The sequence below is a fragment of the Branchiostoma floridae genome, chromosome 10 (assembly GCF_000003815.2).
Source record: "Branchiostoma floridae strain S238N-H82 chromosome 10, Bfl_VNyyK, whole genome shotgun sequence".
Taxonomy (NCBI): domain Eukaryota; kingdom Metazoa; phylum Chordata; class Leptocardii; order Amphioxiformes; family Branchiostomatidae; genus Branchiostoma; species Branchiostoma floridae.
In genome coordinates, this window is record NC_049988.1 from 13,430,090 (window position 1) to 13,453,973 (window position 23,884).

At 43.9% G+C, this 23,884-nt stretch overlaps 1 protein-coding gene and 1 long non-coding RNA gene across 6 annotated transcripts; both read left to right on the plus strand.

Annotated features, from left to right (window-relative positions):
- LOC118424855 lies at positions 1 to 771 on the plus strand. Its single transcript, XR_004832259.1, has 2 exons — positions 1 to 32; positions 610 to 771. It is a non-coding gene; the product is annotated as an uncharacterized LOC118424855 (long non-coding RNA).
- Positions 772 to 1,765: 994 nt separating this feature from the next.
- LOC118424846 lies at positions 1,766 to 23,759 on the plus strand. Of its 5 annotated transcripts, XM_035833651.1 has the most exons (7): positions 8,208 to 8,393; positions 15,243 to 15,312; positions 20,877 to 20,987; positions 21,576 to 21,720; positions 22,222 to 22,353; positions 22,900 to 23,018; positions 23,598 to 23,759. In XM_035833651.1, the coding sequence occupies exons 1-7, from the start codon at positions 8,248 to 8,250 to the stop codon at positions 23,700 to 23,702; spliced, it is 828 nt and encodes a 275-aa protein (XP_035689544.1). In that variant the 5' UTR covers positions 8,208 to 8,247; the 3' UTR covers positions 23,703 to 23,759. The 5 variants fall into 5 exon arrangements, with proteins under 5 accessions (XP_035689541.1, XP_035689542.1, XP_035689545.1 ...); XM_035833648.1 differs by lacking the exons at positions 8,208 to 8,393; positions 15,243 to 15,312; positions 20,877 to 20,987; positions 21,576 to 21,720 and adding exons at positions 1,766 to 1,930; positions 2,560 to 2,740; positions 3,166 to 3,313; XM_035833649.1 differs by lacking the exons at positions 8,208 to 8,393; positions 15,243 to 15,312; positions 20,877 to 20,987; ... (2 more) ...; positions 22,900 to 23,018; positions 23,598 to 23,759 and adding exons at positions 1,766 to 1,930; positions 2,560 to 2,740; positions 3,166 to 3,313; ... (1 more) ...; positions 18,014 to 18,132; positions 18,689 to 18,861.
- The last annotated feature ends 125 nt before the right edge of the window (positions 23,760 to 23,884 follow it).

Here is a 23,884-nt window from a genome sequence, read left to right on the forward strand (position 1 = left end):
AGGCGGAGAGAGACGCGCACTACACAGCTACGGTACTTCAGCACCTCCATAAATGATGAATATTCATGTTATGTTTTCACTAGCGTTTGTGCGTCCGTTTGTTTGCCAACAAGATATCTCAGGAACGGCTGGATGCATTGGTTTCATACTGTTGCGTTGTTAAGGTTTGAAAAATGGAAATTGAAAAGTGGATTCGGTCCCTTTGGTACTGCAGCGGAACTTACTTCTAGTCTTGATATCTCGTGTTCTGAACAAGCTACGGTTACAGTTTCTGGGTGTTAGGTAGCTCTTGTGTTCGGGAAGAAGTAACATAAGTAGGGGTATTAGTTTTAGAATTACAGTGGCATTTGTGGAAAAAAAATCCAAAGAGGATATGCGCACATTTGCGCCATTTTGTGGTTTTTTTTAAATTTTCATCGAAGGGTCTGCGATAAGTTTGATGCAGATTTTTTTTCTGAAAGCCAAGAAGCAACAGTGCACAGGTGAAGAAACTATATCTTTTTTGAATTGCCTTTCACCAATATCCAGACTTGAAGCATTGGAACGATAACAAGATTTGATACGAGTCATACCTCGAAGTCTAATCGTTCCCCTTCCCTGTCCCTCCAGGGCCAGTCTACCGTAGATCTGTGGGACTTCTACCAGATCAACACCATTGTTGACGGCCAGATCGTGGATCCGATAGATCCCGTGGATCAGATCATCTCGGGTTGATGGATGGATGAGGTCTTCATTACGTCATCGAAATAAACATTCATCTGTGGAATGTAATAGTTTTTTGTGACTCAGTTCTTTGTTTTTTATCTATGTTTACCAACACTAAGTGCAAAACCAAGGTGACATGAAGGATGTATGTCCTGGCTGCCATCTGGGCAGTAGTTCGCTTCTGCTTCGGAACAGCAGAGAAGCGACTGTATCTAGTGTATAATTAACGTCGGAGTGAACTACTTTCCGGATGGTACCCAGACTATGCATGTCCATGAACTATGACCAATATCTTAGATGTTTGGGCTATATTCGTGCGTCGGCAAGTGAACAAACATAACAACATGTGAATCTGACACGTTCTGCTCGTTTGTTTATTTGTTAAGTATTGTTACCGTTTGAACTCCAAAAAGCATAAACAATGTGTAGTCCAAGACCTTCATATCAGCACGACTATCTTCTTTGAATAGATATACTCCAAACCGGCTACGAATATGCAAATAGAATTATATTTGCCGTTGGCACACTATTGACAAAAGTTATTGTGTAAAAGGTGGCTACCCTGTCGTACACATCTGGAACTATGACTTTCTGTGTGGCCGCGACTTTCGTATAAGTGAGCCAATAGCTACACCATCTGACATGAAATACCCCCAGTAAATGCTTTCTAAACACATGGTCTACCTAAATGGTACTTCTTCGGTGCGAAGAAGACGAGACGACGCCCCCATGCGGTCTGCTAGCTGCTACACAGTCTACTACCTTGCCTGTCCCAAGAACACAAACCATTCATCAAAATGGAGGTATCCTTTGCAACATTGTACGAAGCCATACAACGTCTGTCGCAGACGTGTTGCGACGTAAAATATTTTCCCTCAATACATTTATGACACTCACAAAAAATAAAGTTAAAATGTTATCAAAACATGTTTAACTTCAGACAGCCCCGCTTGTTTCTTGCAGCCTTAAGACAACACACAGCAGGTGGTCCTCCTTCCTGTTTTCACACGTTTACAGTTACAAATAGATAGAACTAACGTAAACCCGCGCAGAAGAGCTCGTTCTACATGCCCGTCACAATGCGTCTGCTCGTCTTGTTTCTCGCCCTGGCCCTGCCTGCCCTGGTCGCCGCCCACTCCTGGATCGTCTGTACGGACTACCTGGAGAACAACGGCTGGTACTGGGACCAGGCCAAGTGCAGGGCCTGGCCAAGGTCTGCCCACAGGTAAGCAGGTCCTGTGAGGAACTGGCTCCAAGCAGATCCTACCTAAACAATATCTATTGGCCAAGCAAAGTCCAGTTGCCGCCGTATCTCACTGGCCTGTGCCTAATTACGCTATAAAAATGTACCAGCTTTTCGACTTCCCCATTGCTGTTGCACTGACATGACACGCAATGGTCTATGATGCCAAGATTAGAAGGTTATTGAAAATCGCAGTGAACAGTGATTAAATCTGCATCAAAAAGATATTTCCAGTGAAAAAAGAATGATACATGGTACAATACAGGTACGATATTATAAAACATGATTTTGCGCCACTTTGCGAATGCCTGGCAAAATTTATCGCCATTTGGTTTGTAGTTGTAGATGTCACATTTCCAAAAAGGGGCCTTGCCGAGCAGTGTTGGGGAACGAAGCGTACGATGTAAAAGATAACAAGAACACAAAGTGTACCAAAAACGGTTCAACAGCATGAATTGTGCATATTCATTGGCATTAACTTTGTTTGTTTCGTTTCCACAAACAGTCCGGCAGGGATTTAGGTAGGAAACGTGAAGTAGGCCTACCACGTTGTCCATGAGGGAGAAAGGACAAGATGTAGACTGCTGTTTTTCTCCATTCTGTCTATCCAGGCATGACATTCGTTTCGGCAATTTTGGACAACACCGCGGGTTTCTGAACAAACTGGACAACCACCCTGAGGAAACCGCGCTGTGTCAGCAACCACGGAACGACGATACCGAGTACACAGACCTGACACCCATGGCGGCGTACTACTTGGGGCAGACGGTCGTGCTAACCCACCCCACAAACGTACCTCTCTTTTTATTACCAGTCTGATATGATTTCATAATTAGTAAGACTGAGAAGACAAGTATCCAAATTCCAGTGTTTGGGAGCGGATCGTCAGTCAAATAGTAGAAATGGACAAATGGAGGGGGTAGTGTGCTAGGGGAGCCGGAGTCAGTCAGCCATAGGAGTCATTACACCACCATCGGCGCCTGGTAGAGGCTAACTTATGTCACAATGACTTGCGATGCACGACTGAAGCACATGACCTCTACATTTAGTAACTAATGCCTTTATCGAAAGTATATACTTTACGTACGGGTGCTTTACGAATGATTTGCTTGTGCTTAAAGATAAGATTTCAGGTGTGTTGTCGACATGCTGTGGAGGGAGTAATTATTTATGCGGATATTGCACGTTATTGTTGATCCATGACTGTCTTTTACCAGAACCACGTGGCAGATGTGAGATGCAAGAACAACACCAACGTCGTAGACACAGAGAATCTGATCTTTGCGGTGGACGGAGACGATGACCCCTGCTGTATCGACTCGGACAAACTCATAGTGGTTGAAGACATGGGAATATCGCCATATGGTTTGTAAAAAATCCTTCAGGGATTACATCATAATCAACGACGTTTATATTCTTGTTGAAGCCCTACGACTTAACTATGTGTCACCAACTAATGCAGCTCATAAGAAGTAGCAAGAGAATGGCAATTTGCCCTTTGGCTTCCCTTTGCTAGCAAAATTGATTTCTTTGCTTTTGACACGGTCCCGTTTAAAAAAAAAGAGACCCCTCTGGGAAGTCTACGAACAGACACTTTTGGGTGTGTCCGCTCCTTGGCCCCGTGGGACACCCTGCGACAACAGGCCTAGGGCTATATTAAGGCACAGCCGGGCCCCTGGATTATTTGAATTTGCATTCAAAATCAACCCGGACCCCGGCAACAAATAATATGCCCCTTGAATGTTGCTATGGAATGGAATGGAATAGAGTTGCTTCATCTCATTACTTATAAAAGTGCCGAAGCCTCAGTAAATTTGAAATATATTTCATATTTTGACGTTTAGGGCCTAACATCGACCCTGTGCTGACCACCACCTACCCGAAGCCTGGGTTCCAGAACGCACCCAAGTTCTGTGAGGACGAAGCAAACTCCATGGGGACGTACAACTTCACCATTCCGTTGGACATGAAGCCAGGTCAGGTTTTATATTAACGTTATTCAGTGTTTTTGGCTTGTGGACCAAATACTTAGCCATAACCTTCTCTCATATAAGCAAATTCTAGCCTCCTACGCATGTATTCTACTTGCGTGGGCCTTAGTTTTATGGGGGAGCACTGGTTTTCACCATTTGCTAAGGTTCTTTACAACTTCGACGCAGAAAGTCCTCTCCTTGCGTTAGACAACATTAGCCAATGTTGAAAATCACGAAGTAGTGTTCCCCGTATAGAATAAAACCCAGCCCTCCTAAAAGTCTGCGTAGTCTCCAAGCAGACGTGCCAGTTGGATGACAAAAGAGACATTTGGCCAAACAGGGACAAATAAGTTTCCATGGGTGTTCAGTCAGTCTTTTGAATTCCATCCAGTTATCACGCCTGCCATTTCCTGGTGCCATCTTAGAAGTCTGCTGATTAGTGTCTAATAGGTGCCGCCGGCCGATAAGTTCACTCCTAGGCCAATCAACGCCTACTAGGCTTTCATCAAAAGTCCCGTATATTACTATTAGTCTGGTAGAGACTATAGAAGACTAAGCAAATACCATCCTCCACAGGCCGCCACACCTTTGTGTGCTACGGTACTTCAGTACCTCCATGAAATATTCATGGAGGTTATGTTTTCATTATCGTTTGTGTATCTGTTTGTCTGTGTGTGTGTGTGTGTGTGTGTGTGTTTGTGTGTGTGTGTGTGTGTGTGTGTGTGTGTGTGTGTGTGTGTGTGTGTTTGTGTGTGTGTGTGTGTGTGTGTGTGTGTGTGTGTGTGTGAACAAGATAACCCAGGAACGGCTGAATGCATTGGTTTTATACTGATGCGTTGGGGTGTACAATTATAAACTTGAAATGATTAAATGCACTGGCATTTTTGTAAAATCCAAAGAGGAAAGGCGCCCATTTGCGCCATTTTTTTTTCATTTTTCGTCGAAGGGTCTGTGATAAGTTCGATACAGATTTTTTTTCTGAAAGCCAAGAAGACAACAGTACACAGATGAACAAGCTTTATCTTTTTTTCTTCCTTTCACCAATATCCAAACATGAAGCATTGGAACGATGACAAGATTTGATACGAGTCGTACCTCGAAGTATAATCGTTCCCCTTCCCTGTTCCTCCAGGGCCAGTCTACCGTAGATCTGTGGGACTTCTACCAGATCAACACCATTGTTGACGGCCAGATCGTGGATCCGATAGATCCCGTGGATCAGATCATCTCGGGCTGATGGGTGGATCAGGTCTTCATGACGTCATCGAAATAAATCTCAAACTGTGAAATATCATAGTGGCTCAATTCTTTGTTTCTGATATCTATGTTTACCACAATCAAGTTCAAAACCAAGGTGACATGACGGATATAATTGACAGTTACTTTGCCACAGCTGAAATACGAAGCTTGACGTGTTACGCCGAAGGGCGGTTATACCGACCCTTGCTATACTGATACAGAAAAGGGATAGACAAAAGGTCTTTACCACATACCTGCATGCACCTGTTCTACAGCATATCAAATCTTATGTCAATATTCCGTGCCATTTATTTGTTTTTTATCCCCATTACTTCACATTAGTCTGTGTGTTTATCTGTAATACCCCTGTCACATTATCTACAAGCAGAGGTTGGCGGACATGAAGAAAATTGGACAATAGAAATCCCCACGAAAACGCCTGAACACGTCAAAAACCAACCGGTACTGAACCTCTGCTTGGACAGTAGGTAAAACAATGAGGAAAACATGTTTCCATTGCTTTGGGCTTGTAAGTATATCATTAGCATATAATCCACGACCTCCTATTACCGTCACCGGTGACGGTTTGTCTTTAGACACGAGAGAATCCGTCACGGGCCCCCCGCTGAACCGACCCAGACCAGGTCCGGAGGTGGCTCAGGTCGGTTCCGCGGAAATGCCGTCATACGCCCCTTATTTCCTGTTTAGACCGGTGACGGTTAAAGGACAGCATCAGAAAATTTCCAATTCATTATTTTCCAGTAGTTTACTCATTAAAAAGTTGATGTACGTCAATTTTTACATTGATCCGCCTAATATGACCCTGTAGACACGTTTGAACTTCGCGCTCTCCTCCTCTCCCCGCCGCGCTGGCCGATGACGTAATGGCCTCGTTCTGATCGTCGGAGATTGTATGACGTCACGGATTAGAAACTTCTAGCCAGCCATTTTGCTCGGTGAACCTCGGTCCTCTCAGCGGTAAATAATCACCCCGCCATTCTGGAGTTCAGTCCGTTGTTGTTGAAAATTACTTTCGTGGACCTGTAAGTCGGATTGTGAGCTATCTACGAAGCCATAGTCCCCGGGAGACTGAACATGAATGAGCTTGCCTGCGAGTAAACCGCGCGGCGACGGGACGAAATCAAAACAATGGTTTTGGGGGAGGTTCACGCACCGTGCCATTCTGGACTTTTACAAGAGCGTCAGTTCGGGTCAGTTCTTACCTTCTCCTTTCCGGACAGCACAGCGATAATTACACGCAAGCTTCCACGAATTTTGGTTGAATTCACAATTGTCCAACTGGCAGGGACATTAAAAAAAAAAAAAACATTTTCCCTCTGACAACATACCTTCCGCGCCGAAACATACATACAGCATTGTTGTTTTTACATACAACACAGGCCGGACATTGTGAATGGCGCGAAATGTCGGCTTCGTTTCAGAGTCCGTGATTTGTTTTGAATGAACCCCCAACAATCTCCGCCAAAGCTACATGATTGAAAAACCGACCAGTCCAGATAATTCACCTGAGAAACAGAAAATAAAGTGAGAGGCGAGGCGTAACTCGTACGAATCTGTACAAATTGCGGTGCTCTCTGTTTCGGCGCGAAAAGGGGGTCGTTCGATATGTAGCAATCAAGGGTATGTTGTCAGAGGAAACGTTTTTTTTTTAAATGTCCCTGCCAGTTGGACAACTGTAAATTCAACCAAAATTCGTGGAAGCTTACGTGTAATTATCGCTGTGCTGTCCGGAAAGGAGAAGGTAAGAACTGACCCGAACTCGCTCTTGTAAAAGTCCAGAATGGCACGGTGCGTGAACCTCCCCCAAAACCATTGTTTTGATTTCGTCCCGTCGCCGCGCGGTTTACTCGCAGGCAAGCTCATTAATGTTTAGTGTCCCGGGGACTATGGCTTCGTAGACAGCTCACAATGCGACTTACAGGTCCACGAAAGTAATTTTCAACAACAACGGACTGAACTCCAGAATGGCGGGGTGATTATTTACCGCTGAGAGGACCGAGGTTCACCGAGCAAAATGGCTGGCTAGAAGTTTCTGATCCGTTACGTCATACAATCTCCGACGATCAGAACGAGGCCATTACGTCATCGGCCAGCGCGGCTGGGAGAGGAGGAGAGCGCGAAGTTCAAACGTGTCTACAGGGTCATATTAGGCGGATCAATGTAAAAATTGACGTACATCAACTTTTTAATGAGTAAACTACTGGAAAATAATGAATTGGAAATTTTCTGATGCTGTCCTTTAAGTGTCATATGGCGGTTAACCCACACAGGTCCGTTAAAGCGACTCCAATGTAAATAAGACAAACACGGCAGCAGTTGGTCCTCCTTCCTGTTTTTTTTTAATTTAAACTTTATTCAATTCTTCAGCATAATACACAATAGCACATAAATATACATCATTGGAGCACAATGGAATTAAAAAAACATTAACATGAGGAGAGGGAGAGGGGTAACAAGCGTTGATCATTGGTCTGTGATTGACAGTAAGTCTTTTAATTTCCTTGTTTTTAAAGAAACAGTCAAATTCCTTCTTATCTGGGTCACATTCATCAGCAGTATATAGTTTTTGATAGTACTCTGCTTCTTTATCTATAATTTCTTTGGGGTCTGTTATCATGGATCCATCCTCTGACATAAGTGAGGTAATGACTTTTTCTTGAAAGTTTCGCTTCTCTAAGTTGAAGAAGTATTTTGTGCTTTTTTCTCCTTCTTCATACCATTTACATCTGCTTCTTATTATTGCCCCTCTGTGGTATGAACACGTTTAATTCATTCGTTTGTTCGCTCGTTCGTTCGTTCGTTCGTTCGTTCGTTCGTCCGTACGTCCGTCCGTCCGTCCGTACGTACATACATAACCTTTTTTTCGTTCCTGGGGTGAAGTGAGGTGTGAAAGCGGTCACACAATGTACAGTTAAAGGTTATCCAGAGCCCCGCTTGCAATTGTTTTGGCGGTCTTAAGCACACAGCAGGTGGCCCTCTTTCCTGTTTTCACACGTTTCTCGCTACAAATGTGATAGCACTTACGCAAATCCCGCGCAGAAGAGCTCGTTCTACGTGCCCGTCACAATGCGTCTCCTCGTCTTGTTCTTCGCCCTGGCCCTGCCTGCCCTGGCCGCCGCCCACTCCTGGATCGTCTGTACGGACTACCTGGAGAACAACGGCTGGTACTGGGACCAGGCCAAGTGCAGAGCCTGGCCAAGGGGTGCCAACAGGTAAGAGTTAATCATCATTTAGCTATGGACAGCGCTAGCAAAAACTAGATAAAACGTTTGGGTCTTCGTATACAACTTGAGTAAGTTTGTGTTGGGAAATGGGCATAGCGACTACCTAGGAGAGACAGTGTAGTGGCTGTGATGGTCCCAAAGCTATCCTGGCCATGGTCGGTATCTGTATCTGTATCTATATAGCCGGAGATACAGTACGCATGCGCCGACATCGCTGGAGGCAAATTCTGTAGCTCTCGATTTTACCGTCTTTTATCTACTTTTACATGAGATACCAAGGCACAGTTGGCAACATAGCTTTGAAAGTACAACAGAGACCTTGTTTTTAGTCGAAAGTAGAAGAATTTGGACCAATTTGGAGTACTTTGGAGCTGTTTGTGAAGAAGCTTCGTCACCAGATCAGATCGACGCCATAACCAGTCCTCGGGCGGAAAAACCGCAACGGGCTCCTAATAAGGAGCCCTCGCGGGTAAGTCTCGGTCCATTTTAATCAGCATAAGAGCTAAGATTATTCTGCACTTGGCCCTGCTTTAGATAATTGAACAGTAACGAGGATTGCTGTTTGTATACTTGCTCGTTTGCTGGCGCCCTCCCACTCTCAGTTTCAGTTGGCGGGAAAGTGGCCTGAACGAGTTAGCGTCTCCTGTCAACAATACGCCGGCTCATCGCATCGCATCGTATCCTGAGTCTGAGCTTGAGCTAAAAGCTGCAACAAGCCGAAATCCAATCAGCAGTAGTGTACAAGAAAATATCGGTAAGCCCGTTCCAATTTATTCGTCAGCCGCAGCACTTTTGAGGTAGTTATGGAAATGTGGAGTCAGGTGGATGTATGTGGGTACAGCAGAGAGGTGGCCCTGGCTCTTCTACCCAAGTTGAAGATAACAGAACTCAGACTGGAACTAGGAAGGAGGGGAATGATAGAGTCAGATGACCAAAGGAAAGCTAAAGGTGACATGACCGAAAAATTACGAAAACAAATGGAGAAAGAATACGACGAGCTGGCTCAACTAAAAGAAACCTGGGCAAACGAACAAGTGGTAGAAGACGTTGAACATGAACAACTAATGACTAAATTGAGGAAATTAAGAGACAGTGTTACCAGTAATGTCGATGATGATAACATGGAGCAAGTAGAAAATCTGTCAGAAACTATTTCTGAAGAACAAACACAAGAGAGAACGCAGTCTTTCACTGATCACTGTCTTCTATGCGAGACACCTGTGGAGACTAATGATCGCGTATGCACAACATGCAGAAGTCTTTCTGAGACTGTTAAACGACTAGCTGGCTCAGTTAAACAGATCCAGGCAGAGGTTAAGTCCCTGAAAGAAACAGACACATGTTATACACACGAGAGCAACATGACACAAGAACACACTTCTACTGATTGGCATACAGTAGAGGGAAGAAGTACTCAAAGAATGCTAGTGAGAAACATGGGTACAGAAATTAGTACCTCAAATCGCTTCTCCCCTCTGGAGACCTCAGTAGAACAGGAAGAGTCTGGATCCACAAACGATCAAGATCTAGTTGAACTGGCACAGAAACAAGCGCATCAAATCAATATGTACAGGAAAAAACAGCAAACTAGATTTTACAACGCCAAGGGCCCAGGAAAAGTTGTCATTTTAGGCGACTCTATGATTAAACACTTGAAGGGAAATAAACTGTCAAGATTTAACAATGTCAAGTGCTTCACCCATCGCGGTGCACGAATCGAAGAATTGCTTGCTCCGGCGCGTAAAATCTTGCAAGAAGAAAAACCTTCCACAGTGATCGTACACGCCGGCACAAACAACAACAATGACCCAGAGCACGTAATCATCAACAAAACCCATCACCTGGCAACGACACTCCAACAGGCAGGTGTGGCAAGGATTGCACTCTCTGGAATAATTGGGAGAGCCAATGGGGATAGCGAACGGACATGCCGCATCAATCTGGGCGTGGCGCAGGTATGCAGGAACAATGGCTGGCAGTACATAGACAACAACAACATCGGTCCGCACTATCTCAGCTCGGATGGCGTACACCTCAACAGGAGTGGAACAATTCTCCTCGCAAAGAACATGATCGCCTATTTGAGAGGTGACCGACAAGGGAGAACGCGCATAGGAACATCATATGCTGACGCTTTGAGGATTCCACCAACGTCAACTCAGGATTTTCACAGACGAGGGATCCCGCCGAGCAGGTGGAAACACAGAACCGCGGAACAGATACGGCTCTTGAGACTAGCTCAGAGACTGTAATACCAGATTGTATTTCTAGTAGTGACAAGACCCAGGACACAATACCTATAACTTTATTTGATCATGACAGGAATATCAAAGTTACCTCATGGAATGTGCATGGTCTCAAAAGTAAACTTCATGATGAAGACTTTGAAAACTTCCTAAAAGAATGTGATATTGTAGGTCTACAAGAGACATGGGGTAACGACAATGACGACTTCTCAGTTGATGGTTTTGTTGTTTATACGAGTAACAGAATTAAAAGTAAAAGAGCCATTAGAAATTCGAGGGGCATTGCCTTATATGTCAGGGAAGAAATTAAAGAAGGGGTTACTTGCCTTCCCAGCAAATCTAAGAACATTATTTGGTGTGTATTAGATAAGGACTTCTTTCAATGGGAGGTGAGCTTATTGATCGGTACGGTGTACGTTTCTCCGGCGGGATCACCCGCTCATGAGATAGAGGACGTTTTCCAAATTGTAGAAACTGAATTGTCACAGTACGCTGCGAAACTAGATGATTGTGATTATATGATAATGGGAGATTTCAATGCACGAACTGGGAATTTACACGACTATGTTGATGAAAAAGATGATGATGATATGTTCGTCCCTCTCCCAACAAATTACCCATCTGACACAGCGATGCCCCAGAGGACGTCTCAAGATACACATATAAACAGTTTTGGACTGAACTTGATTAATTTATGTAGGGCTACAAATTTGAGGATTGCGAACGGCCGGCTGTTTGCCGACAAAGATATAGGCAGTTTTACATGTTTTCAAACTCATACACAGTCCACACAGGGAAGTCCGGGAAAAAGTGTGGTAGACTATCTGTTAGCGAAAGATACTATGCTTGAAAAGATTACAGATTTTAGGGTAGAAACCAAAATAGAGTCAGACCATTTACCACTTGTTTTTACAATACCGACCGGAAATCGTCTTCCACCCAAGACAGAAGCCAGTCCCGACTCAGACACCATCTCATCAACCCGTTATAAGTGGAACCATGACAGAGCACAAGAGTTTAGAAGTACACTGCAGGGGCAAACTGTACAGACGCTTTTGAGGGAAATAGAATCAGACTTGGAAAGAAACGAAATAGATCTAGCTGTCGAAAAAATCAGCCTAACATTGGAAACGGCGGCTGCGAGCATGAAAATTACTAACTCAGTTAAGTCAGGGAAACAGTCGGTATCCAACAGGAAATGTTGGTTTGATAAGGACTGTAAACGAACAAAACATGAAGCGAGTAAAAGGCTACATAAGTATAGACGGGAACGAAGCGAACAGAATTGGAAGATGTTTAAACAAGCTAAGATGGAGTACAAAGCCTTGGTCAAGGCTAAACGTAGAGCCCACTCAGCGAAGCTTAGAACAAAATTAAAAAATTTACACAGGGACCCTAAAGAATTTTGGACGCTTGTAAGGGGAAAAAGGATAAGTACGATAGGTAATATAAGTGCCCAGGAATTTGCAAATTTTTTTTAGGAACTCTATGCTGGAGGGGTAGAAAGTAGTCCTGATGAGGAAGATATAAACTTCTCGGAACCGCTAGAGAGTTTTTCACACGACACGGGTTATGCTAATGACAATCTGGATAAGGAAATAACGGAGGAAGAGATCATTCACTGCGTTAGGAATCTAAAACCTGGAAAATCGCCAGGCTTAGATAAACTGATACCAGAATTCTTTCGTGAGAGCATTTCGATTTTATCACCTTATCTTAAAACATTATTCAACAAGTGTTTTGACTTAGGTGTTTTTCCGAAGAATTGGACTGTCGGTATCATACACCCACTGTTCAAATCAGGATTGAAGGACAAAGTGAATAACTACAGAAGTATAACTTTACTTTCAGTCTTCGGTAAGATTTTCCTGTCAGTACTAGAAAAACGGATAAACAACTGGATGCAGGAAGAAGAGAAGCTTACTGAATCTCAAATGGGTTTTAGGAAGAATTATGGGGTAATGGATAACCTGTTCTGCTTAAACGCTTTAACACAAAAGTACCTTACAAGACCAAAAGGACGCTTCTACGTCGCATTCGTCGATTTTTCTAAAGCATTTGACAGTATTCATCGAGCACACATGTGGTTTAAGCTAGTCCGGGGAGGTATAAGTAAGAAGATATCCTGTATAATTCAAGCAGTATGCGAGGATGTAAAATCATGTGTTAGAGTCAAAGAAGAATTGAGTGAGACCTTCAGTTGCCATAGGGGGGTAAGACAGGGATGTATTCTTTCCCCCTTTTTATTTGCATTTTATATAAGCGACTTAGATAAGCATCTGGAACAGAATGGATGTAGAGGAATCCAGGTTGGTGACACTGAAATTTTAAGCCTAATGTTTGCTGACGACCTTGCACTATGCTCTGACTCTGTGGTGGGCCTACAGCGGGTCTTGAATGCCCTTAATTCCTACTGCGAAAGATGGAAATTAGCAGTAAACTTGGAGAAGACGAAGGTCATGGTCTTTAGGAAGGGAGGTAAGTTACGGAAAAGTGAAAAGTGGTTCTATGCAGGAAGCAGGGTAGAAGTGGTGAATACGTATAAATATCTAGGGATAACCGTATCTTCAAGTGGCAGATGGTTTAGGGCCCAGGAAACGTTAGCTGGACAGGCGTCCAAGGCCTTGTTCATAATGAAAAAGAATACGGCCAAGTTTGGCATGTTGTCTCCAGATTTGTTGTTTAAAATGTTCGACACTCTTATTCTTCCAATTATGATGTATTGCTGTGAACTATGGGGGTTCCATAGTGCTAATCAACTGGAAGTACTACACAATAAATTTTGCAAGTCTTATCTAGGTGTCGGGCAGTCCACATCTAATGCGGCAGTGAGGGGTGAACTCGGGAGATATCCCCTCAGTGTCCTGAGACGAATTAGAATTATAAAGTTTTGGTTGAAATTACTAGAAATGAATGACAATAGGTACTCAAAGAAATGTTATACAATGTTGTATGAACTAGATACTGTAGGCAGGGGAAATTGGATAAGTCACGTGCGTGATTTATTGTTCAGTCTAGGATTAAGGGAAGCATGGTACAACCAAAGCATAGGTGATAAAAACGCATTTATTGAAATTTTCAAGAAACGAATAGAGATTCAGGCTATTACACTTTGGAAAAACGAAATCTCCACCAGTAGCCGTCTTACTACCTATTGTATGATAAAGAGCGGTTTCTCGGCTGAAAACTACTTAAAAGTACTAAATAACTCCGAACAAACAAAAGCGATAGCACGAATAAGATGCTCAGCGCATCAGCTAAACATAGAAAAGGGTAGACACACAAAGACAGACAAACGGGAAAGAGTGTGTCAGTTGTGTTCCCTTGACCTGGTAGAAGACGAGTACCATTTTGTTTTAGAATGCCCATTTTTGAATGTACTAAGAAAAAAGTATATTCCATCATACTATTCCAAACACCCAAACCCACACAAGTTCCTTGAAATAATAAACTGCCCGACATTACAAATCTCCAGACAATTGGCAAGATTTATCCGGTTAGCAACTGTTGTCAGAGAAAAGGAGCTGATGAGGGCACCGTGATTGTTTGACTTTATGTGCGTTGTTGTTGTATATATTGTTTTTATTATTGTTTCTCATGTTGTTTACGTCTGTCATTGTGGTACTTTTAATACTGTTACTCCTATGGTTTCTACTTCATTGTGATTGTTATATTTTATGTTTATGATATTGCTATGGACATTTGTTGTCTTAAAGCAAATAAATAAAGTTCAAAAGTTCAAAGTTATAACCGCTCTTCGATGTAACACACCAGCTTCGCAGGCACGCGGTGCGGCAGCAGCTGTTTATATTACACTGAACGACCTGTCACACCTAACTTTTGCACCTCTATCTGCAAGCGTTTCCTAAAACTATCCAGTGAAGATGCCCCTACTGTGCTAGGTGATAACAAATTCCACTTCACGATATTTCTGGGAAAGTACGAACTTTTTAACACATCGATCCTAGGTTGGTAACTCTGGTATTTGAAGGCATGACTGTTCCTTGTTCTTTTTTGAGCTGGATACTCATCATATCAGTCGATAGTCCACCAGTTTATTGGTCATTTTGTACATCATGCAAAGTCTTGACATTTTTCTTCAAGGTCTGCCCACAGGTAAGCAGGTCATGTGAGGAACTAATCTCTAAGAAGATCCTGGACAGGGGACAGACAGTATCTATGTCCCGAAACAATCTCGACTTGCAAAGCAAGCTCCAGCTCCATTGGCCACAGTATCTTACTGGACTGTGCCTAACTGCGCTAGAAAAATGCCTTTTGTCTATGATGCAAACATTAGTATGTTATTGGAAATCGCAGTGAAATCGCAGTGAAAATCACAGTGTACAATGATTGAAACTGCATAAAAAATATTTCAAGTGAAAAGAGAATGATACTTGGCACAACATAGGTATGAAAGTATAAAACATATGATTTTGAGCCACTTTACGCATGCCTGGCACAATCTGTAGTATCGCCATTTGGCCTATTTGGTTTGTCCTGAGATACTAGTACCTGCTTAACACGTCAATTGTCTGTGTTGTAGAAAGGTACAAGATGTAGACTGGTGTTTTTCTCCATTCTATCTATCCAGGCATAACCTTCGTTTCGGCAATTTTGGATCACATCGCGGGTTTCTGAACAAACTGGACAACCACCCTGAGGAAACTGCGCTGTGTCAGTACCCACGGAACGACGATACCGAGTACACAGACGTAATGCCCATGGCGGCGTACTACCCGGGGCAGACGGTCGTCCTAACCCACCCCACAAACGTACTACCTCTCTTTCATTACCAGTCCGATATGATTTCATAATTAGCAAGACTGAGTGGACTAGTATCCAAATTCCAATGTTTGGAAGTTAAATTAAAAACAGTGTGGACGTACACAACAAAATGGCTGCACTAAAATGCGCTTGAAAATCGAGCCAACTTTGCAATTTTTTGCCAACTTTTACTTGCGTTACACTGACGTGCGATGGACGGGTGAAGTACTAGTACATGACCTCTACATTTAGTAACTTATGCCTTTATCTAGATGTGCATCGGGAAAATAGATATATCCGACAATGATAGCGTTCATTCAAGTGCTTTTGTTTTCTCTCGCATGACAAGAGGTCCGATATTCAAGTACTGTTTGTCTTAAAGCATGTGTTATATTTACGTTTTTTTCGGTATATACTTTATACCTCCCTCATATTAGGCAAAAATCGATCGGACGACGATTCTGCGGCAATCGCCCGAGCCTCGCTTATCATAATAACTTTCTTGCACAACAATTGTACAAGGTACAAAGTATAGCTTATATGTGACAGGGACGGTTTTCAAGTGAAAAATGCGCGCAACCCTCTGTCGATCTTTGATATGGCCGATCCGAAGTTCTATCCATACGCCCGAAGATCGTGGATAATGTGAGGGAGGTATAACGGACGGGTGCTTTACAAATGATTTAGTTGTGCTTAAAGATCAGAATCCATGTGTGTTGTCGATATGTTGTACGGATGTTGCACGTAATTGTTGACCCACGATATGCCAATGACTGTCTTTTACCAGGGCCACGTGGCAGATGCGAGATGCAAGAACACCAACATCTACGACACAGAGAATCTGATCTTCGTGGTGGACGGAGACGAGGACCCCTGCTGTATCAACTCTACCAAACTCATAGTGGTTGAGGACATGGGAATATCGCCATATGGTTTGTATTGAGATACTTCTTTACTTAAGGGTTCGTATCATAATCAACGACGTTTATGTACTTATTCAAGCCCTACAACTAACACATGTGTCATCATCTAATGCAGCTCATAAAGAATATTAGCCACAGAACGGCAATTTGCATGTTATTCCATTTTTTACAAAACTGGATGCTTTGCTTTTTCGCTACGTATACGGTCCCATATGGAGAAAGAAGCCCTACGGGTAAATCTATGGGCACCTTCGAACGTGACCCCTGCATGGCCACGTGGGACACGCTGCGACAACAGAGCTATATTTAGGCACAGCCGGGCCCCTGGATTATTCTAACTTACATTTAAGATAAATCCGGAACCCGGCTACAAATAATATGCTCCTTGAATGTTGGAATGGAATGGAATGCAATAGAATTGTTTTATCTTATTTGGTAGAAAACTGCCAAAGCCTCAGTAAATTTGAAATATATTTCATATTTTGACATTCAGGGCCTGACATCGATCCTGTGCTGACCACCACCTACCCGAAGCCTGGGTTCCAGAACGCCCCCAAGTTCTGTGAGGATCCAGGAAGCGCCATGGGGACGTACAATTTCACCATTCCGCTGGACATGAAACCAGGTCAGGGTTTATATTAAACGTTATTTAGTGTTTTTGGCTTGTGGACCAATTAATTGGACATAACCAACTTGTTTTGGCATCCGTCTGTCTCGGAAGACAATGGAGGCAGACAGGGTGGGTTTAAGGCGACCCGTCTGCCTGGCCTGCACTTTTTAAGGTGAAGGAGGGGTGTGCACTTCCTTCTCCACCACCCTCTCGTCCACTGGTGCACTTAGTCCTACAGGGGCAATTGTTTGCAACGTGTAAGACGGCCCCAGCAGATGCAGGTTTGTTATTTGGAGTTTCCGTCTCCTAGGAGGACTTCCGACCAAGGATGTAAGGGGTTCCTCCTACCCCTGACTCGTGTGTCATGGCGGGTGCGTCATGCCCGAACATGCCCCTATGGCCTGTCACCACAACAAGGCCTGTCACTGCCACTAGCCGAAGCTATGTACTCATTTACACCTGAGATAGGTGAGGAAAGTCGTGTAAAGTGCCTTTCCCAAGGGCACAAGATCGGTGACACGGCAAGCGGATTTGAACCCGGGACCTCTCGGGCCTGAGACCAACGCGCTCCCGATCGTGCCACGCGGTCCCACAATAACCAACATAACCAACTACATTCTCTCATATTAGCAAATTTTAGCCTTCTAACAACAACATTTTGTTTTATGGGGGGGGGGGGGGCGCTGACTCGCGATTTTCAACATTGGCGAAGGTTCTTTACAAGTTCGACACGGAAAGTCCTGTATTGGCGTCAGAGAACCTTAGGCAATGTTAAAAATCGCAACCTAGAGTCAGATCAGCTAGAAGTCCTCGTATGAGGCTAAAGCTAAGGGCACAACCCGCCGTACGTGCAATTTGTCCGTACGTTTTTGGGAGGCCACGTCCACCACATATTTCTGAAAACGTTCAGGCTGTACAGGGCAGGATTCCCTACGCGTTTGTACGGAGGCGGCACTTACCACTTACGGACCCCAAAAGATTGCCCACGTTTTGACACGTAGACAACACGCAGTTGCACGTACGGCGGGTTGTGCCCTTAGATTAAGCAAATACCATCCTCCACAGGCCGCCACACCTTCGTCTGGAAGTGGATCCGGGCTACTTGGGTCAGCCCCTTCACCACCTGCTGGGAGGCTGACGTGTTCGCCACCAAGGCGGAGAGAGACGCGCACTACACAGCTACGGTACATCAGTACCTCCATAAATGATGGATATTCATGGAGGTTATGTTTTCACTAGCGTTTGTGCGTCCGTTTGTTTGCCAACAAGATATCTCAGGAACGGCTGGATGCATTGGTTTCATACTGTTGCGTGAAAAATGGAAACGATTCGGTCCCTTTGGTACTGCAGCGGAACTTCTAGTCTTGATATCTCGTGTTCTGAACAAGCTACGGTTACAGTTTCTGGGTGTTAGGTAGCTCTTGTGTTCGGGAAGAAGTAACATAAGTAGGGGTATTAGTTTTAGAATTACAGTGGCATTTGTGTAAAAAAAATCCAAAGAGGATATGCGCCCATTTGCGCCATTTAGTGTGTTTTTTTTCGTCGAAGGGTCTGCGATAAGTTTGATACAGATTTTTTTCTAAAAGCCTAGAAGACAACAGTACACAGGTGAAGAAACTATACATGTATCTTTTTTGATTGCCTTTCACAAATATCCAGACTTGAAGCATTGGAACAATAACAAGATTTGATACGAGTCATACCTCGAAGTATAATCGTTCCCCTTCCCTGTCCCTCCAGGGCCAGTCTACCGTAGATCTGTGGGACTTCTACCAGATCAACACCATTGTTGACGGCCAGATCGTGGATCCGATAGATCCTGTGGATCAGATCCTCATCGGTTGATGGATGGATCAGGCCTCCATGACGTCATCGAAATAAATTTCAAACTGTGAAATATCATAGTGGCTTAATTCTTTGTTTCTGATATCTATGTTTACCACAATCAAGTTCAAAACCAAGGTGACATAACGGATATAATTGACAGTTACTATGCTACAGCTGAAATGTGAAGCTTGATGTGTTACGCCGAAGGGCGGTTATACCGACCCTTGCTATACTGATACAGAAAAGGGATAGACAAAAGGTCTTTACCACATACCTGCATGCACCTGTTCTACAGCATATCAAAGCTAATGTCAATATTTAGTGCCGTTTATTTGTTTTTTATCCCCATTACTTCACACTAGTTTGTGTGCTTATCTGTAATGACGGTTTTAAATGACGCCATACGGTAACTATGAAATAAAACGGGTCGGCTTCTCTTCGTTCCTCTATAAGACCAAGTGTTGTCCCTCGCGATGTGACTGGATCAGATCAGTCAGTCCGGATACACCAGGCTTGTGACCTATAAGTACAAACCGGCAGTATCCAAGTTCACCGGTGCACAGTTAATACACCGTCCGGAACTGGCTTAGTGTGGTACAGGTACACCCTCTGCTTGGTGTTATCATGTACATATAATCATTGTCAACATTCGCTGCCGCTGATGTGATGCAATTCCCAGGAGAGGTGGGAGACCTTCCTGTCGTTCCCATCCTGCCATAGCAAAGGGTAGGCAAATATATATATTGCAACTTGTACAGACGACGAGAAACAGTTGGCAGTTGTGAGCAGTGTTGCGTCCTGTCGAAAATGAAGCTCTTCGTCGCGCTCTTGGCTGTCGGGCTGCCTGCCCTGGCCGCCGCCCACTCCTGGATCGTCTGTACGGACTACCTGGAGAACAACGGCTGGTACTGGGACCAGGCCAAGTGCAGGGGATGGCCAAGGGGTGCCCACAGGTAAGAGCTAATCATCATTTAGTTATGGACAGCAAAAGCTAGATAAAACGTTTGGGTCTTCGTATGCAACTTGAGTAACTTTGTGTTGGGAAATGGGCATAGCGACGACCTAGGAGAGACAGTGTAGTGGCTGTGATGGTCCCAAAGCTATCCTGGCCATGGTCGGTATCTGTATCTGTATATATAGCCGTTATAACCGCTCTTCGGCGTAACACACCAGCTTCGTAGGCACGCGGTGCGGCAGCAGCTGTTTATATTACACTGAACGACCCGTCACACCTAACCTTTGCACATCTATCTGCAAGCGTTTCCTAAAAGTATCCACTGAAGATGCCCCTACTGTGCTAGGTGATAGCAAATTCCACTCCACGATATTTCTAGGAAAGTACGAACTTTTTAACACATCGATCCTAGGTTGGTAACTCTGATACTTGAAGGCATGACTGTTTCTTGTTCTTTTTTGAGCTGGATACCCATCATATCAGTCGATACGTCCACCATTTTATTGGTCATTTTGTACATCATGCAAAATCTGGACATTTTCCTTCAAGGTCTGCCCACACGTAAGCAGGTCATGTGAGGACCTAATCTCTAAGAAGATCCTGGACAGGGGACAGACAGTATCTATGTACCGAAACAATCTCCACTTGCCAAGCAAGCTCCATTTGCCACAGCATCTTACTGGGCTGTGCCTAACTGCGCTAGAAAAATGCACCCGCTTTTCTACTTTCGGCTCCCCGCAATGCTTTTGTCTATGATGCCATTACTAGGATATTGGAAATCTCAGTAAAATCGCAGTGAAAATCGCAGTATACAATATTATTAATGATTGAAACTGCATCAAAAAATATATCAAGTGAAAAGAGAATGATACTTGGCACAACATAGGTATGAAATTATAAAACATATGATTTTGAGCCACTTAACGAATGCCTGAGAAAATCTGTAGTATCGCCATTTGGCCTACTTGGTATTTGGTTTGTCCTGAGATACTGGTATCTGCTTAACACGTCAATTGTCTGTGTTGGAGAAACGGACAAGATGTAGACTGGTGTTGTTCTCCATTCTATCTATCCAGGCATAACCTTCGTTTCGGCGACTTTGGATCACATCGCGGGTTTCTGAACAAACTGGACAACCACCCCGAGGAAACTGCGCTGTGTCAGTACCCACGGGGTGATAATCGGTTGTATACAGACGAGATGCCCATGGCGGCGTACTACCTGGGACAGAAGGTCGTCCTAACCCACCCTACAAACGTACTACCTCTCTTTCATTACCAGTCTGATATGATTTCATAATTAGGAAGACTGAGTGAACTAGTATCCAAATTCCAATGTTTGGAAGTAAAATTAACAACAGTGTGGACGTACACAACAAAATGGCTGCACTAAATTGCGCTTGAAAATCGAGCCAACTTTGCGATTTTTTGCCAACTTTTACTTGCGTTCACACTGACGTGCGATGTACGGGTGAAGTACTAGTACATGACCTCTACATTTAGTAACTTATGCCTTTATCTAGATGCGCATCGGGAAAATAGATATATCCGACAATGATAGCGTTCATTCAAGTGCTTTTGTTTTCTCTCGCATGACAAGAGATCCGATATTCAAGTACTGTATGCCATAAAGCATGTGTTATATTTACGTTTTTTCAGTATATACTTTATACCTCCCTCACATTAGGCGAAAATCGATCAGACGACGGTTCTGTGGCAATCGCCCGAGCCTCGCTTACCATAATAACTTGCTTAAAGATCAGAATCCATGTGTGTTGTCGATATGTTGTACGGATGTTGCACGTATTTGTTGACCCACGATATGCCAATGACTGTCTTTTACCAGGGCCATGTGGCAGATGCGAGATGCAAGAACACCAACATCTACGACACAGAGAATCTGATCTTCGTGGTGGACGGAGACGAGGACCCCTGCTGTATCAACTCTACCAAACTCATAGTGGTTGAGGACATGGGAATATCGCCATATGGTTTGTATTGAGATACTTCTTTACTTTAGGGTTCGTATCATAATCAACGACGTTTATGTACTTATTCAAGCCCTACAACTAACCCATGTGTCATCATCTAATGCAGCTCATAAAGAATATTAGCCAGAGAACGGCAATTTGCATGTTATTCCATTTTTTTACAAAACCGGATGCTTTGCTTTTTAGATACGTATACGGTCCCATACGGAGAAAGAAACCCTACGACTACGTGTGACTCTATGGGCTGTTTTTCTGCACCTTCGAACGTGACCCATGCGTGGCCACGTGGGACACGCTGCGACAACAGCCTATATTTAGGCACAGCCGGGCCCCTGGATTATTCTAACTTACATTTAAAATCAACCCGGAACCCGGCAACAAATAATATGCTCCTTGAATGTTGGAATGGTATGGAATGGAATAGAGTTGTTCTATCTTATTACGTAGAAAAGTGCCAAAGCCTCAGTAAATTTGAAATATATTTCATATTTTGACATTCAGGGCCTGACATCGACCCTGTGCTGACCACCACCTACCCGAAGCCTGGCTTCCAGAACGCACCCAAGTTCTGTGAGAATCCAGGAAGCGCCATGGGGACGTACAACTTCACCATTCCGCTGGACATGAAACCAGGTCAGGGGTTATATTAACGTTATTTAGTGTATTTGGCTTGTGGACAAAATAATTGGACAGAACCAACTACATTCTCTCATATTAGCAAATTTTAGCCTCTTACGGAGCCTTCTAACAAGAACATTTTGTTCTGGGGGGGGGGGGGGGGGCTGACTCATGATTTTCAACATTGGCGACGGTTCTTTTTACAAGTTCGACGCCGAAAGTCCTGTCTTGGCGTTAGAGAACCTTAGGCAATGTTAAAAATCGCAAACTAGAGTCAGATCAGCTAGAAGTCTTCGTATGAGGCTAAAGCTAAGGGCACAACCCGCCGTACATGCAATTTGTCCGTACGTTTTTTTTGGGGGGGGCGGGGACGCCACGTCCACCACATATTTCTGAAAACGTTCAGGCTGTACAGGGCAGGATTCCTTACGAGTTCGTACGGAGGCGGCACTTACCACTTACGGACCCCAAAAGATTGCCCACGTTTTGGCACGTAGACAACACGCAGTTGCACGTACGGCGGGTTGTGCCCTCAGCTTAAGCAAATACCATCCTCCACAGGCCGCCACACCTTCGTCTGGAAGTGGATCCGGGCCACCTGGGTCAGCCCCTTCACCACCTGCTGGGAGGCTGACGTGTACGCCACCAAGGCGGAGAGAGACGCGCACTACACAGCTACGGTACTTCAGTACCTCCATAAATGATGAATATTCATGCTATGTTTTCACTAGCGTTTGTGCGTCCGTTTGTTTGCCAACAAGATATCTCAGGAACGGCTGGATGCATTGGTTTCATACTGTTGCGTTGTTAAGGTTTGAAAAATGGAAAATGAAAAATGGATTCGGTCCCTTTGGTACTGCAGCGGAACTTACTTCTAGTCTTGATATCTCGAGTTCTGAACAAGCTACGGTAACAGTTTCTGAGTGTTAGGTAGCTCTTGTGTTCGGGAAGAAGTAACATAAGTAGGGGTATTAGTTTTAGAATTACAGTGGTATTTGTGGAAAAAAAATCCAAAGAGGATATGCGGCCATTTGCGCCATTTTGTGTTTTTTTTTTAATTTTCATCGAAGGGTCTGCGATAAGTTTGATACAGATTTTTTTTTCTGAAAGCCAAGAAGACAACAGTACACAGGTGAAGAAACTATATCTTTTTTTGATTGCCTTTCACCAATATCCAGACTTGCAGCATTGGAACGATAACAAGATTTGATACGAGTCATACCTCGAAGTATAATCGTTCCCCTTCCCTGTCCCTCCAGGGCCAGTCTACCGTAGATCTGTGGGACTTCTACCAGATCAACACCATTGTTGACGGCCAGATCGTGGATCCGATAGATCCCGTGGATCAGATCCTCATCGGTTGATGGATGGATCAGGCCGCCATGATGTCATCGAAATAAATTTCAAACTGTGAAATATCATAGTGGCTTGATTCTTTGTTTCTGATATCTATGAAGTTGAAAACCAAGGTGACTTAACGGGTATAATTGACAGTTACTATGCTACAGCTGAAATGCGAAGCTTGACGTGTTACGCCGAAGGGCGG

Bases quoted from the DNA above. Each gene is read 5' to 3' on its own strand.
- LOC118424846 (XM_035833648.1), top strand. From the start codon at position 1,773: ATGCCCGTCACAATGCGTCTGCTCGTCTTGTTTCTCGCCCTGGCCCTG. The intron at 2,741-3,165 runs GTACCTCTCTTT...GTCTTTTACCAG, and splicing joins TGCTAACCCACCCCACAAAC to AACCACGTGGCAGATGTGAG. The intron at 3,314-22,221 runs GTTTGTAAAAAA...TTTGACATTCAG, and splicing joins CATGGGAATATCGCCATATG to GGCCTGACATCGACCCTGTG.